At 47.1% G+C, this 14,362-nt stretch overlaps 2 protein-coding genes across 6 annotated transcripts; both read right to left on the minus strand.

The window, feature by feature from the left end:
* Nucleotides 1–305: 305 nt before the first annotated feature.
* serinc3 (serine incorporator 3) lies at nucleotides 306–8,708 on the minus strand. Of its 3 annotated transcripts, XM_078092264.1 has the most exons (12): nucleotides 8,582–8,708; nucleotides 7,318–7,394; nucleotides 7,094–7,182; nucleotides 4,360–4,521; nucleotides 3,976–4,169; nucleotides 3,077–3,156; nucleotides 2,861–2,998; nucleotides 2,477–2,646; nucleotides 2,166–2,256; nucleotides 1,888–2,089; nucleotides 1,420–1,647; nucleotides 306–1,305 (listed from the first exon to the last, which is right to left on the minus strand). In XM_078092264.1, exons 2-12 carry the CDS (start codon nucleotides 7,352–7,354, stop codon nucleotides 1,170–1,172), a joined length of 1,527 nt encoding a protein of 508 aa, XP_077948390.1. In that variant the 5' UTR covers nucleotides 7,355–7,394; nucleotides 8,582–8,708; the 3' UTR covers nucleotides 306–1,169. The 3 variants fall into 3 exon arrangements, with proteins under 3 accessions (XP_077948390.1, XP_077948391.1, XP_040058619.2); XM_078092265.1 differs by lacking the exons at nucleotides 7,318–7,394; nucleotides 8,582–8,708 and having other exon boundaries at nucleotides 7,044–7,161; XM_040202685.2 differs by lacking the exons at nucleotides 7,094–7,182; nucleotides 7,318–7,394; nucleotides 8,582–8,708 and adding an exon at nucleotides 5,867–6,106.
* Nucleotides 7,936–13,761, minus strand: LOC120834613 (P2Y purinoceptor 1-like). 3 transcript variants are annotated; one of them, XM_078092267.1, is made up of 3 exons: nucleotides 11,422–13,761; nucleotides 9,145–9,206; nucleotides 8,586–8,663 (listed from the first exon to the last, which is right to left on the minus strand). In XM_078092267.1, exons 1-2 carry the CDS (start codon nucleotides 12,428–12,430, stop codon nucleotides 9,163–9,165), a joined length of 1,053 nt encoding a protein of 350 aa, XP_077948393.1. In that variant the 5' UTR covers nucleotides 12,431–13,761; the 3' UTR covers nucleotides 8,586–8,663; nucleotides 9,145–9,162. The 3 variants fall into 3 exon arrangements, with proteins under 3 accessions (XP_077948392.1, XP_077948393.1, XP_077948394.1); XM_078092268.1 differs by lacking the exon at nucleotides 8,586–8,663 and adding an exon at nucleotides 8,694–8,708; XM_078092266.1 differs by having other exon boundaries at nucleotides 7,936–9,206.
* Between the last annotated feature and the right edge of the window lie 601 nt (nucleotides 13,762–14,362).

The following is a 14,362-nucleotide window of genomic DNA, read 5'->3' on the forward strand; positions in this document are numbered from 1 at the left end:
ACTTCTGGACAGGGAGACCTCCTGATGGGATGCTCATCGACTGCGAGCCACTGCGCCCCCAATGAAGAGTAAAGGTTGACTAAAGATGGAGAGACGGTGTCCTCGGGCCTCTTCAGCACCCATTTGACTGCATTTAAGCATTTGCAACAGTTCATGGAGTATATTTGTCATTTGCATGTCGGTGTGAAGCTGTAGTTTGTACAGTGTGAATATATGGAAACACTGCATTCTCTGCGTGGAGGGGCATCAGTGTTTGTTTTCCACTTGATGATTCTATTCTTTATCATGAAACAAGGATTCATTGGTAAACGTATTCGCTCATTTATTGGCGTTAAACTTTGCACAGAGAATCTCAAAGCAAGGCGTGAATAGCATTTACTAACTCCGGTGGATCACTTTGGCTTACAAGGCATTTGGTCAGCGTCTGTATCATAGAAGCCGGGTTTCGTTCATATTCTTAAACATATTCTCATTAGCCTCCCCCGACATTTCTAACAAAACTTCATTTTGGATTAAAAAAAGATGACATTCTTTGCAAGTGAAAACATAATAAACATTAAGGCTATCGTGCACAAAGAATAACAGCGTCACTCAGCAGAAACCTCTCGGATTGTCTGTTCCTGTGAGGATCTATTTACAACCTCAAACCACCGTCGCGCCTTTACAGTGAAACATTGTTAGTCCATAAATATTGGTCAGAAACATTTTGAGACATATCGCAGGAATGTGCCAATTTTACCAACAACGGTTTGACTTGTGTACTTTCTAAAACTATGACTCTATTCACACATTGTTGTACATACTATAAGTCATTGGAAAGTATAGCAGTAAACTATATTGTTTTACCAGTTTACATTATCATTATTACTGTAATACACCTATATTTATAACAATATATTTGTATTTAGTCAAATCTGACTAATGATGAATTGCTGCGTTTAGATTGTTGGGAGATTGTATTTTAACCTTGTAGTTGATTCACAGTTGATAGTAGTATTAGTAGTACACACACAAATAGGTTGCTTTCACTATCAGAACTTGAAGCAGCCACTTTGGCACCAGACCCTGAAATAATTACACTAAACTCCGATTACATGTAAAAACTGTCATTTCATTTTGAGGTTTAGGCAACGTGGTCAGAGTCTTTGGTGGGTGGCGGACGGAGTTGATCAGCTGAAGTCTCGGTCGGTGAGGATCATGGGGGCCACCAGGGTCCACGTGTACAGGCCCAAGCACACCCAGCTGGAGGTGATCTTCACCCACACGGCCGGCCACTTGCTGGTGACGGCGTAGTCTGCATCCGGGCTGGCGACAACACAACACAACAGGTTTGGATAATTAAATGGACTGTACCTGTAAAGGGCTTTCTAGTCTTCTGACCGCTCAAAGGGGCCCGTGTGGAAAACGGGGAGGACTGACCTGTACCAGTTGGTGAGGGTCATCATAATGTAAAGTGAGGCCAGGAAGAGCATGAAGTGGAAGAAGGAGTAGCTGTACTGGACCATGTCGCGCTCATTGTCCTCCAGCCGCCTGGGTCCTGCGGACTCCTCCGAGAGGTCGGGGCTGCTGCCGCCCTCGGCCAGGATGGTCGAGTCTTTGGAGGCCATGGTCAGCTTGTTCACCTGGCTGGTGCTGGACGAACGAATGCTGAGGAAGAACAGAGGCATGAGCGGATACCGTGTGTGTCCAAACGGACTTTCTTGCAATGGCACCTCACTGTCACAGTTCTAATGATAACAGTTAGTTTGTTACTTTCGTAGAGGTTCCCTGACTTTTACTTTTTAAGTCAGGGAAAAGTCAACCCCCCCACCCCCTCCCTCCAACTCGGATGACTCGCACCGATCGGAGTCAGCCAATGACGCATTCCAACTAAAAAGAGAGTCTCACCTTGAGTAGAGGATGCACAGGACAAATATTGCGAGCCCCACGATGCTCTGAGCATCCCACCACTGCAGGTACGGGGATGTCCGGACTGGTTCCTCGGTGCCGATGATCACCACGGCTGTCTGGTTCTCTATCTCCAGGGGGGCAGGGGTGGGGACCGCGATTCGCTGGAAGATCCTCAGTAGACTTGGGTTGCATTCTCGGTCTGAATGCAGGAGAGAAAAACAAGTTTAATGTGTGAACGTGGAGCTAGAAAAGGTGCATGATTGTTTCACCCTCACCAGGCTCATTGGTCATGGCAGACCAGGTCAGATACATGGTGTACAGGGTGATGACGGAGGACTGTAGAAGACCCGAACGGGTCTGCGAGTCCTGTGGACAAACAGGTACAATTGTGGGAAATCAATAGACTTGATCTTCGAGATCTTCAGTATCAAGCACAGACTTGTATGTTTACATATGAGTATAATAATCTCTTCTACTCCCCTAACGCCCAGTGTACCTTCTTAAAACATCACAGTGCACTAAAGCGTTCCCTGCTCTTTCCCTGGAACGCTGAGCGGCTGCGCTCGCCTGACACCGAGGTGCTCACCTGCACTTTAGGCAGCACAGAGATAACGGAGACTGTGATGCAGAACAACATGTTGAAGCTGATGAAGAACTTGTTGATGGAGCATCCATCAGGCTTGGTGTAGAACACAAAGAACAGCGCGACAGCCGTGAATGACAGGATGTAGTTGACAATTGTGACCGCCAGCAAAGCTGAAAGGCAAAAAAGGTAGAAAAGGTAAATGATCAAAAATATCCCAAAACTACAAACTTTATAAGTATTCAGTCCCAGCAGACCAAAAGGTTTCTTCGCAATGGGAGCAGCTTTCCATTGGCGTCATGTCCGTCAACATCACATAAGAAAATCGTAAATTGTTGTCGTTGCAAAGTACACAGTTGTGTTTGTGCCGCAGCTGGAGTCACTGACCTGCATACCAACCCCTGGAGCTGCCCGTCTCCATCCGGTCCACCCAGGACTCGTTCCAGGAGTGGGCAAAGTCCACCAGGAGCACCAGCTGGATCAGAATGAAACAGAAAGCTCCAGCGGAACCCGCGACGAACCACGCTGAGGCGACAGACAGGGTTCATTCGGTTATTCATCTGCCACTGAGATGCAAAGAAAACTCCAGTATAAATGTCTTACTGTATGTAAAAGGCCCATCGGGAATGTAAAAGGCACCGACTGTAATGGCCACCAAGGCAGCAAACTTAAAGAACCAAAATCTGAAAACAAAACGAAAGAGTAGCGCGTCATTAAACACACACAGCTATAAATCATCGACACTTTCCACATTACAACAGCATTTTATATTTCTTCTTTCTTTCATTGTTCTTCAACCGAACTATCACTTAGTTCTACCGGAGAGGACGACGCGGACGGAGTGGTTAACTAATATTGTGTGCGGCTGACTTAAGAAACCAGTCTAACCTTTGAATCTAAGGCGTGTGTGCAGGACAAAGGCCGTCCGCTGAACGACATGTTGTGTAACAACACATCTGGTCCAGTGAGACGCTCGGGGGACATCGTCAATGTGATCGATGTAAGTGGTGGAAGAGTTTCTCATGCGATCAGGAATCAGTCATAAAGTCTCTCGTGAATCAAAGTTGTATTTTCCATTTATTTCTTGCGAGGAAGAAGAAGTCGACGGCGGGCAGTGGCAAGCTTCTTCTCGACGTTTGAGAGCAGCACAGATATATATATTCATGCATTGACCGGGTTATGCTAAAAAGACACGGAGACGGGCAAAGAAGTCCCAGACCTGTAGGAAGACTTACAACATATGTCTGATTAGATTTAGGACTAGAAACGGAGAAATTCACACCTCCTCCTTCCTGTTACGCATCGACAGATGGGAGGAAAGAGGAGAGGTGCTCTGATTCATCTGCTCACACAACAAGTATCGTGGAACTAAGCTCATGATTAGCTCTAGACATTAATCTAATAAAACATTATGCATATATTTTATATTATATGGGCCTGCTCTGTACCTTCCACATATTGACTAGTAAGTACGGCAGCGTGCCGGTAAACGCGGTACTCACCCATTGTGGATGGCGGCTCGGGGGTCTCTGCTGTTCTTGGTGTTAATCGTGAGAAGGGCGAAGCCCAGGAACCACACACTCATGCCAAAGCAAATGCGGTACACTGCCTTGTAGCCCACGAACATTTGACAGTTGACGTCGGCCTGCAGGCCGGGGATAGAAGACCCGGCCCCGTCTTCACAGAAGCCCGGGACCTACGGCACAGAGTCAGTACACGGCCATGACGTGGCAACAGATCGCTGTGCAGAAATGCCAGCGAGTTCATCTGAAAGCAGCACTGTGCAGAGCATGTGAGTACACTGCATGACTGATAGGATTACACTGTGAATGAAGCCATCGGCTCTACGGATGCATTTTCTGTATCGCCGCAGTCGCGGCTCGTACCCTTTTCAGCTGCTCGTCCACACCGGGCGACAGCATGACGCAGGCGACGATGGTCCCCAGCAGCAAGATGGAGGCGTAGATGATCCTGGTCACCGAGGAGTTCCTGGTGCTCGGGCAGCAGCTGCACATCAGACACGTCGCGCCGCTGCACAGGCACGGCACCTGGGGCACCACGGAGCCAAAGCACACGCTTCGTTATCTGCCTGTAGGAGCAGCTGGTAGAAATCCTCATTCAACTTCCGACAGCGACCTTGTGGACAGGAAATGTAGTCTTTTTTTAAGTTGTAAGCTCAGTTTCGGTGGGGCCCTTTGACGGTAGAGTTCCTGTATTTTTACAATGAATCAATGCAATCGGCCCGTGAAAGCACGCGAGGAGCAGTGAGAGATCGCAGCGTTAAAAAAAAAAAAAACCTTCCCATGTCCTCTTGCTAATTGGCCGGAGGCCGAGGCTAATGTCTTCTCTCTGCTTGTCAGTACGGTCAATCCGACCCAACGTGAGAGAAAAGAGCATCACCTGAGAGTCATCTGCCGAGGCGACTCCGTCTGGTGACCTCTCGGTCCGTGTCTGAACTCAGAGATTCCACCTATCTGCTATTTAGTCTGGCTTCCTTCCCCGTCCTTAAAATAATAAAGAAGGCATCTCTCCCTCAGTATGTTTCACTTCAATGAAAAGACAAAACAAGCTTGCGATTGTCTCCCAAACACCAACATGAGCACAATCAAGAGATAAAGGAGGCCTGGGAGGATCGTCAACAAGTTAATACCCCAACCAGCCAGACAAGGTCAGCTTAGCACGAGCTGTGTGCCAGAAAACACGCAGGCAGCACATGACCAAACAGGCCGAAGAAATTGCTTTTATTTATAAGCGCCGTTCGCTTTTGCTTGAACTTCTCAAACGTGAAAGTCCTCCACTGAGAAGCAGACAGGATTTATATTCACTTGTATCTACTCATCAAGTAAAAGCCCAAATATTTCCTGATCACTGCGGAGAGAAATTATTATTATTATTATTCTTTCTGTTTTAAAATACCCATGAAACTGAACCCAGGAGTATCCCGTTACTGTAAAGTTGTGACGTTTCCATTGTTTTTGCATGAACCCTGAAGCACCGCGGCCTTTTCTTTTTGGAACCTTTCTTTGGTAATTACCTTTTAACGTTTCATTTATTACACTTTCCAGTCTGCTGCTGTGTCCTCGTTATTTTATGTCGCGTTGTTAGATGGACAAACAGCCTGAAAGGACACGCAGCGTGCGACAACACAACGCGCTTAATCCCATTAACGGCGTGTAAACAGACTATACGTGTGTCCCCGTTGTGTCCGCAGCACGTTTCGTCTTCACCGGGGACACCGACCGACCACAACGTCCCCTTCGACGAATTACAGAAGACCATTTACGCAGAACGTCCCTCTGAATGTAACGTTCTCTCGTCCCAATAATAATAATAATAATAATAACAATAATAAACATGTCATGTGAATATATCACCGGCACCGTCACAGCTCACCCAGCTCGCGAGGGAAAGGGCTCCCAGAACGGCTCCCATGTCTCTCCAGGTTCAGTACCGCGCGGGAGCGGACAGCGCGCGTGTCGGATCCGTCCAGGATGCGACCACGAGCCGGGGGACGCGACGGGGACGCGACGGGGACGCGCAGAGCGGTGGAGCGCGAGCACGCCGTCTAACGAGCGGGAGGGCGTACGGCTGCTGACGTCATCGGGCGCGCGCCACGTGGTTGGACCCGCTTAACTAATCGTAACACAAATAACATGAACTTTCATTTAAACGTATATTTGTTCGTAATATTTTACATTAAAATAATAATAATAAAATAATAACAATAATCATCTTATCAATTCCATCATGTTTCTGCTTTTATACTGTGTATGATATGATGGAGCTGAGGGAAAGGACTGTTTCTAGCTCTTTCCAGACATGTTTAGCCAGCGTATTAGCAAACACACCAACAGCACTATCAAACTGTCCCTCTGCCTCAGTTCTGGACTTCTGTCAGCAGATGGAGGCGTTTCACGGCAGGCTCAGCCTTTGCTGTTCCACAAACGATTCCAATCTGGCCTTTCCTTGGTTTCCTTTCCTTTTGTTTGTTAGACCCGCAGCCTTATTCCCAAAGAACACCAGAGGAAGTTGTCTTGTTCGCTTGATGGTTGGGATTACGAAATAAGACATTATTTTTCTATGATGGAATCACTAGCGTTGCACAATATCTGAATTTCTGGAATGCGCTTACGATTACAATTTTTAATGGCGATTAATTGCACAATGTTTTGTGCGCGCGTGGGATTTTGCCGCCTTTCTCTCTTTCTCGGCCTGTTCTTCCGTTTGGGCTCATGTGAGCTCAAAGACCCGTCCTGGACCCGCCTCCAAATTCTCTCATAGGTTAAGATGCGTGATGACGCGTCTGCCCAAGACAACACCTTTACCTACACAGCACTAGATTTTTTTTTTAATTCCCCCTTTAAACTTTAAATTGGAGGAATAATAGACCAAACACAGTGTAAGTGAACCGTGTTCCTGTCAGGCTGAGCGCGACTCGGCTTCGGCAGATCTGCGTGGTTCTGCGGGTTCTGTGAGTGAGCGACAAACGCAGCATGAGAACCGTCTCATTGTGGTGAGAAACAGGCAGCTCAGCGGTTCTGTCCCGCCCAGCGAGCCGTTGTTATCTTACCAGCCGATGATTTGGAGTATTTTGGGCAGAATGAGTCTGCGGTTACATACTTCATGCTCACTGCATCTATTTCCAGGTCCATGTAAAAGCCCGGTGGTCGGTCTCTGGTGGACAGATGCTGAGAAAGGACTCAGGTTGACTGTGAGGGGAAAATGCAAAATCCCTCATGATGTTAAACAGATATATGTTGAAAATACATTCTCTAGTGGGCTGTGTTGTGATGCTTTCACTTCACATAATTCCAATGCACATTCAGTTGAATATAACACAATACCTGAAGTGCAGTTTAATCTGGATGAATCATCTATCATCAGGCTTCAGTCATATCTTTCACCACCGTGTAGATGTCCTCTGGAATGCAAGAACATTCAGAGCTGCTTATATGCAAATAACATTTTTAAAATTCAGGGCATGTTGATTGTACCCTGTCTATCGCCCGAAGTTGGCTGGGATGGACTCCAGCCCCCCCGCGACCCTGTGTGCAGGATAAGCGGTCTGACAATGGATGGATGGATGGAGGGCATGTTGATTCTTTCACAGACTCCGGAATTTTCCCAGTGACATTTTTTAGGAAGATTGTGATTCCTATTAGATTTTGCTGATGTTTTCCCCTGTTTTTGCTCAGTTCACAGGGCTGTGGTTGACAGGTGGGTTGACAGGTCCCTGTGATCCAGTGGTTTAGCAGCTGGGACACAGACAATAATAATATGTGATCTCATGATCTCATTGTTGGAAAGTAAACTTAGCTGATCGGAATAATCTTATACGTCTGCAATAGTGCAAAGTTCGTTTCACTCAATTTCAGTTTCGCTGTGAATCCTGATATGTAAAAACAAGGTAGGACACATATGATTAACACAACAGTCTAATAAAAAGGTGATTTCATATATCATTTTTGATTTGAGGTTTCATATCTCTTCTGTGGGTGCAAATGGGAGTTCAACAAGAATCTCAATGTCATTACGGGCGGGAGACAGCGACGTTAACTCGATTCTCTCACCGGCCAGATGGAGCACATTAGCTCATTAAACTAGGCTTGATTTATAGATGAGGACGGCCTCGTCTCCTCAGTGACAATTTAGACAAACAAAATACAACAATATATGTATTGTTATATTTGTCATCCTTGTCGTTCCAAGATGTATTCATTCAGTGTGTGTATCACCAGGCGCTTTACATGTTGACGTCTCACCAACACGACAGAACTCATTTTATCCAAAAACAGTTGACTGTGTCGGATCAGCAGCTGCAGGCTGAGACGTCCATTCAGTGTGCTGAGGTAAATGGTTTGGGGCTTAGTAAGTTCACCTTGAGAATGGTACGTGAGAAAGTGGTGGAAATCATTTGACAATTTTAGCAAAATGCAACCAACACTCGTGAGGAGGGAAAGAAGCAAAGTTGGTAATGTTGGTTTATGATGACAGTAACAGTAATGTGACCAATAATAATGCCGATAGCAGGTGTCAGCAGGGAAGAGAAAGCCCCCAAAAAACTAAAAACAAGTCTGCACTCCTCAAAGACACAAACCCGCATTGTACCTCTGATTGTAAAGGACGCTTCGTTCCAGCTGGACAGCGACAATAAACGCTTTCCACTTCCCCAACAAGCACCACGTCTGGTCTGGAGAGATTGAATAAGTACAGCAAACAATCCAAAGAATAGCACCTGTAATATTTAAACACCCACAAAGAAATACTCATCTTATGTTTCCCCGTGTTCAGATTCCTACGTCATTCGGATGTCAACAATTACCGTCTGCTTTTAGTTTTGAACGTCTCTGTTTAGAAGAAGATTCTGGTTCTGGTGGAAATTGTTATTTTTTTAAGCTTAGGGAACACGCGTTTTCATGTTGTAATAGTTAAGATCTGAGGTTCAGGAACAACTGTTTATGGGGATTGACACAGATGTACATGTTGGCACAAGTCGAAATAACAACTATACTTTCATTTACTCTTTACGTAAACGAATGGAAGCGGCGCTGCAGCGGGACGACGTGAGGAAGGCGGCGTCGCTGATCTTCTAACCCTTGTTCTCCGGGCTTAGCTGAGCTTTCCTCTAAGTGCTTGTGCAGATTCATCATGCGGCTCTGTGTTTTTCTCACCCGACTGCAGTTACAGGATCACAAAACAAGTGGGAGGAATGAATGAGCACGATGGCGTTCATCTGTGGAGACAAAGCAGGTTTGTGTCAGGAGTCCTGCTGCAGAAGAAGAAGGCACTCGGGTTGAGTAAGCGCTCAGTCAAGCCTTTGAGACAAACTGAACAAGATGGGAATATATTCAGGGGTTCTGGTTCAGAAAGATGAAGTTAAATAAATCTTTGACCTCTGCAGGAGACTGATTTTGCCTTAAGGAAACGTGAAGGACTACACTGTGTTCCTGTCGTTACATCACACACTGTTAACACAAAACAATTTTGCTTTTGGCGAGAAACCGGTTTGTGCACAGCGTATTTATACAGAAGAAATGTTGGCCGGCTTGTGAATTATTTTCTCTGCGCCTCTGGTCCAATAACAAAACCCCTTTCGCCTTTCTGTGCACACTTTAATGGGCCGGACGGAATGTTGGACCAGGAGTGATATATTTTCCTGTTTACAACACGAGCCTGGTCAGATTCGCGAGCCACGGCCGTTAACCCCCCAACAAACCAGGAAGCCGCATATTGGCCAGCTCACTTGGTCCCTCCGGCCCCGCGGCCTTCCTGGACCTGGTGCTTGGAATTGCTGGAAGGGTTCCCGCTCTGCTTCCCTAATGACGCACTTACAAATCACCCTCGATTACGGGTCCATTCTTGTTAAATGCAGTCGCAGAGAGGTGACTGGATTGCTCCCTTTCCTGTAACGCCGTGTATGACGCAGCTGAAGGTGTTGTGAAACGTCTCTGTTACTGACCGTATTCCACTTTTCATTCAGTTGCACAATAACCAATGCAATACTCAAGAGTGTAACATGTTTCTGTTATTCTCAAACGCCGATCTGTTATGTGCCTGGTTCATAAAGGAGGCCGGCTGTGTCCCCGAGCTACATTCTTTTTTTAAATGTACTTTAAATTGAAAATAAAGAAGTCAGTGTTTCGGAATGTGGACTTGGTCCAACATTTAGTAACGCGTTGTAACAGGCCTCGCACCGAGCAGAGACTCTCAGCCGTGTGAGAGGTTTGCCGCAATAAATAACTCACGCATGAGCGAGAAAGAAAAAGAATTCCACTCTGCAGACGCCCTCAGTCAAGACGTGCTTATTTGAGGAAACAAAAACACACGTGTGCACTTTGAGATAGCACCATTATTTCTCCCTTATCAGCTGCGTGTGAGAGAATAGCCCTGCTGTTTCGGTTGCAAATCAGTGAGCGCTATAAGCATTCAGAATATGGCTCGTTTTGGCAGAGAAGATGTTACTTCGCTCCTTATGTCTTCAATAACTGAGTTGATTTGTGTTTCCTTTCCATGTTCAGTTTCCAAACCGGAGGTGTCCATTTACTCCATCACTTTACTTCAGTAGACTTTTGAATTCCTCAAAGTCTGTATGGTAGCAACACTCATTTGTTTCAAACGGCGAGCAGGAGGAGCTGTTGCGACCCGTCGCGTTGTTATGGCGACCCGAGCATCAGCGCTTGGTAGCGTGTCATCACTTTTGAAGGCCAAAGAATGTATTAACAGTTTGGTAATAACATTCGTACAGTCAGCTTGAAAAAGTCAATACGTTGCAAAAGGTTATATTGATTTAATCAATATATAAATAGGATATCGTACATCAACTTTAACACACTATATGAACCAGCGTAGCAGGACAACGCCTTCCGTTACAGGACGTGAACACAGTGTCGTCGTGTCATGAATGACAATGACACTTGTTGTAACAAATCATTCTGACGGGTGGCATTCTGCACAACAAGTACTTTATTCATTACATTGTGTTAATAATACTGCTTTGAGGAAGTAAACACCGGTAATACAATGATTTTGCTTATTTTACAGTGTGTCAATGTACTTTCACTGTTCTGTGTGCAGCAGAGTGGAAAGAAAGATGTAAATCTATGAGGCCTGCACGTCCGCGTTGCAGTTCCTTATTTACTTTGTGTTTGTTGTCTAATAAAAGAGCCGAGGGAACAGTTGCAAACCTTCTTTGTGACATAATCCACGGGAACAGCCTCACGTGTAACAGTGAAACACGTCCTGAGCGCTTGGAGCACATTGCGTAAACTGGACTTCCACTGCGCAAAGCGATCACATTCAGCAACAAGGTGCAACACATGAACACATGAACGCACGAGCGTTAAAACCACGCGAGAAACACCAGCACCGGCTGCGCAACAGCCGTCACGCAGCGGACAACAGCGAACCCGAGTGCGCGTCCCGTGCGTTCATTAGCTCCGAGTTATTACCGGGAGTCCCGCATGGCGAGTCCGGGTCCGCCTCCATCGGCCTGCGGTACAGGACGGCCCCCGTCAGGCCGGCCAGGGACAGCCGGGCCCGCCTGCCGATGTGATGGAGCCTCGCGAGGAACTCGTCGTTGCCCACGATGTAAATCAGCGGGTTCAAGGCGCTGTTCAGGCACGCCAGGCACCTGCCCACCTGGTGCGCGACGTAGATGTCGTCGAAGCTCGCGTCGCAGACGCCGCTCCGTTTCATGATCCTGGTCTTCAGGTTGAGGTTCCGAAACACGTGGTACGGCACGAAGCACACGGAGAAGAGGATCAGCAGGATCGCCACCAGCCTCAGGCACCTCTGCTTCAGCAAGGGGTTCACGTTGGCCTTCGTGGCGAGGACCACGACCACGTGACCGTAGCAGACCAGGATGACGACCAGCGGCACGGCGAAGCCCGTGACGGCCCAGCCGACGCTGTACGGCAGGTAGACGCGGATCAGCTCGTCCGACGTGGTGTCGTAACACGAGTCCGGTGACCCCGGGCTGTTCTTGTCGAAGAACATGTCGGGCAGGATCTGGATGAAGACGAGCAGCCAGACCAGCGCGCTGACGGCCAGCGAGTGGCGGCTGGTGATCTTGCCCATCACCCACATGGGGTGCACGATGCCCAGGTACCTGTACACGCTGATGCAGGTGAGGAAGCCGATGCTGCCGTACAGGTTGAGGTTGAAGCAGAAGCGCGTCACCTTGCAGAACGTCTGGCCGAACGTCCAGCGGCTGCTGCGCGCGTAGTAGTGCATGAGGAAGGGCAAGGTGGACAGGTACAGAAGGTCCGCCACGCCGAGGTTGAACATGAAGACGTTGATGCTCCCGATTTTGCTCCAGCTGTTGTACACGCTGCGCAGCCCCCAGATGTTGGACAGCGTCCCGACGACGAACACGGTGACGAAGACGGGCGGCAGAAAGGCGTGCGTAAAGTTGATGTTGATGCCCTCGCAAGCTCCGGGCGTGACGTTTGCAGCCATGTCTCGAGGTGTTTAACCTGAACCGTTCCACTGAGAGAGCAGTCGGCCAGTGGCAGAGCGCGGCGTGCGCGCCGCGTACAGCTGCACTGGAAGCGGATGCGGAGGCAACTGGGCACCCGCCCCACTTCCCCGTCTCCACAGGCAAACCGAAAGCAAGTCAGAAGAAAACACTGCGACGCCTTAACGAGACACCACCCATCCGGTGAGATGATCGGACCACCTCGGTCTGCGTGGCGGAGGCTCTGCGCCAGCAGCTGACTTGTACCAATGACTGCTTTTTAAATAGAAACGCTGCAACCAAGTGTGTGACCTTTAAGTATCGGCGCTTCTTCACTCATATAAATGATATTGGCTGGTTGTCACACTTACTTTAGTGCAACGTGTATTTCGAACGATTTTAATTCATGTTTCCAACGTGAACGTAATTCAGTCATGTAGGATTTGCATGAACTTCAAAAACATAACATTTATTAGATCCATTCATGATAAACTGAGACAATCGAGTATCTGACATGACCGGGAAAAGCAAGGCCAAGGCCGTCTGTCACAACCAGATTAAGAAAGCACATGTAAAAGGTAAGGAGAAATACATTTCCATCCGTCTAAATGTAAAACAATTATATGTGCATTATTGTCTTCATATCTTTGCTAGTTGTTCTGTTGAGGCTATTTGTTATTTAGTGTTATTTTCGACCAAATTTAAAAAGCCGACAGTCCCCATGTGCATGGCTAGCTATGCTTAGCGTTAGATAACGTTAAGATGTCTCCTTTTTGCAACCTGCCAGATAACCTGCAGATCAGTGCTGTAGTGGTAAAATTAGAGGTGGGTAAACTCTGAATTTTGTGATCATACAGACCTCGACGCGATGCGAAGCAACGCAACACAAAGCGTCGCGACTCTGTAAGGCTGTCCTGGCTATATTGCATTGAGTTATCAGTAAAAGTCATATACAATCAATGACAATGAATACATGTGTTAGTAGTTTGTAGTTTATTAAATCTAAGAAAACAGTAAAGAAAAGTATGTCAACACAACATAACAACACAATTGCAGATTAAGAACTATCTACATACGGAGTCTCCTTTTCACAGTAGTGCCCAGAGGGCCTCCTTGTCCTCCACGTCAGGTCCTGCCTTGCACAGAGGAGCCATGAACCCCAGAACACGTTCCTCTGTGCTTCTCTCTCTATTGGACCTGGTGTTTCTCTCCCTGTGCTCTCTGCATCATTGCCTGTCCTCTCACTGCCTGAAAAAATATGTTGAATTTAAGAGTTAACCAGTTAAGCAGCCTGTCAATTACACTGACAACATAAGTTCAAGGAACACTCATGTACTACCTACGTCATCATAAATAGCCCATACAACATGTTTTTTTCACATTGATAACTGACTTCTCGTCTAATCTACGCGTCACCAGGCGTTTTCCGTCGGACCTTCTCGACCGGTCAGCGAAATATTGTCTGACATGAAACCGGTCCGTGAGGTAAGAAAGGTTGGGGACCACTGGGCTGATCCACAGCGTGTATGTTTACACACCTCCTGGATCCTGATTGGTCGCTGCTGCAGCCGCAAGGCACTGATTGGATGCTCACAGACCGTAATACAGCGCAGATGAACATGATTCCGACTACGGCGTTTATATGTTCAACAAAAGGAAACGTAGTCTTAGCTGTTTTAAAATTACACCAAGTTTATTTCGGATTATTCCAACGGAAGAATACAAGGCGCAGGGAACTTTGAGGTGCGTAAACGCCACTTAGAGGTGCATAAACGCTATTTATAGGTGCGTAAACGCTATTTCCAAAATTCTAGACGCACGTAAACGCGTTTACGTGCGTCTAGAATTTTGGAAATACCCTCCACTACAGCCCTGCTGCAGATGTGAACGGTGAGCTATTGTTAAGGACGTGGTAACGTGTTAGCAATATATCC

The sequence above is a fragment of the Gasterosteus aculeatus genome, chromosome 17, assembly GCF_964276395.1.
Source record: "Gasterosteus aculeatus chromosome 17, fGasAcu3.hap1.1, whole genome shotgun sequence".
NCBI classification, from domain to species: Eukaryota; Metazoa; Chordata; class Actinopteri; order Perciformes; family Gasterosteidae; genus Gasterosteus; species Gasterosteus aculeatus.

Bases quoted from the DNA above. Each gene is read 5' to 3' on its own strand.
- serinc3 (XM_078092264.1), bottom strand. From the start codon at position 7,354: ATGATAGATGATTCATCCAGATTAAACTGCACTTCAG. The intron at 3,157-3,975 runs GTGAGTACCGCG...TTTTGTTTTCAG, and splicing joins CGAGCCGCCATCCACAATGG to ATTTTGGTTCTTTAAGTTTG. The intron at 1,306-1,419 runs GTCAGTCCTCCC...TGTTGTCGCCAG, and splicing joins ACCCTCACCAACTGGTACAG to CCCGGATGCAGACTACGCCG.
- LOC120834613 (XM_078092266.1), bottom strand. From the start codon at position 12,430: ATGGCTGCAAACGTCACGCCCGGAGCTTGCGAGGGCATCAACATCAAC. The intron at 9,207-11,421 runs GTAATAACTCGG...TTGTCTCCACAG, and splicing joins CTCGCCATGCGGGACTCCCG to ATGAACGCCATCGTGCTCAT.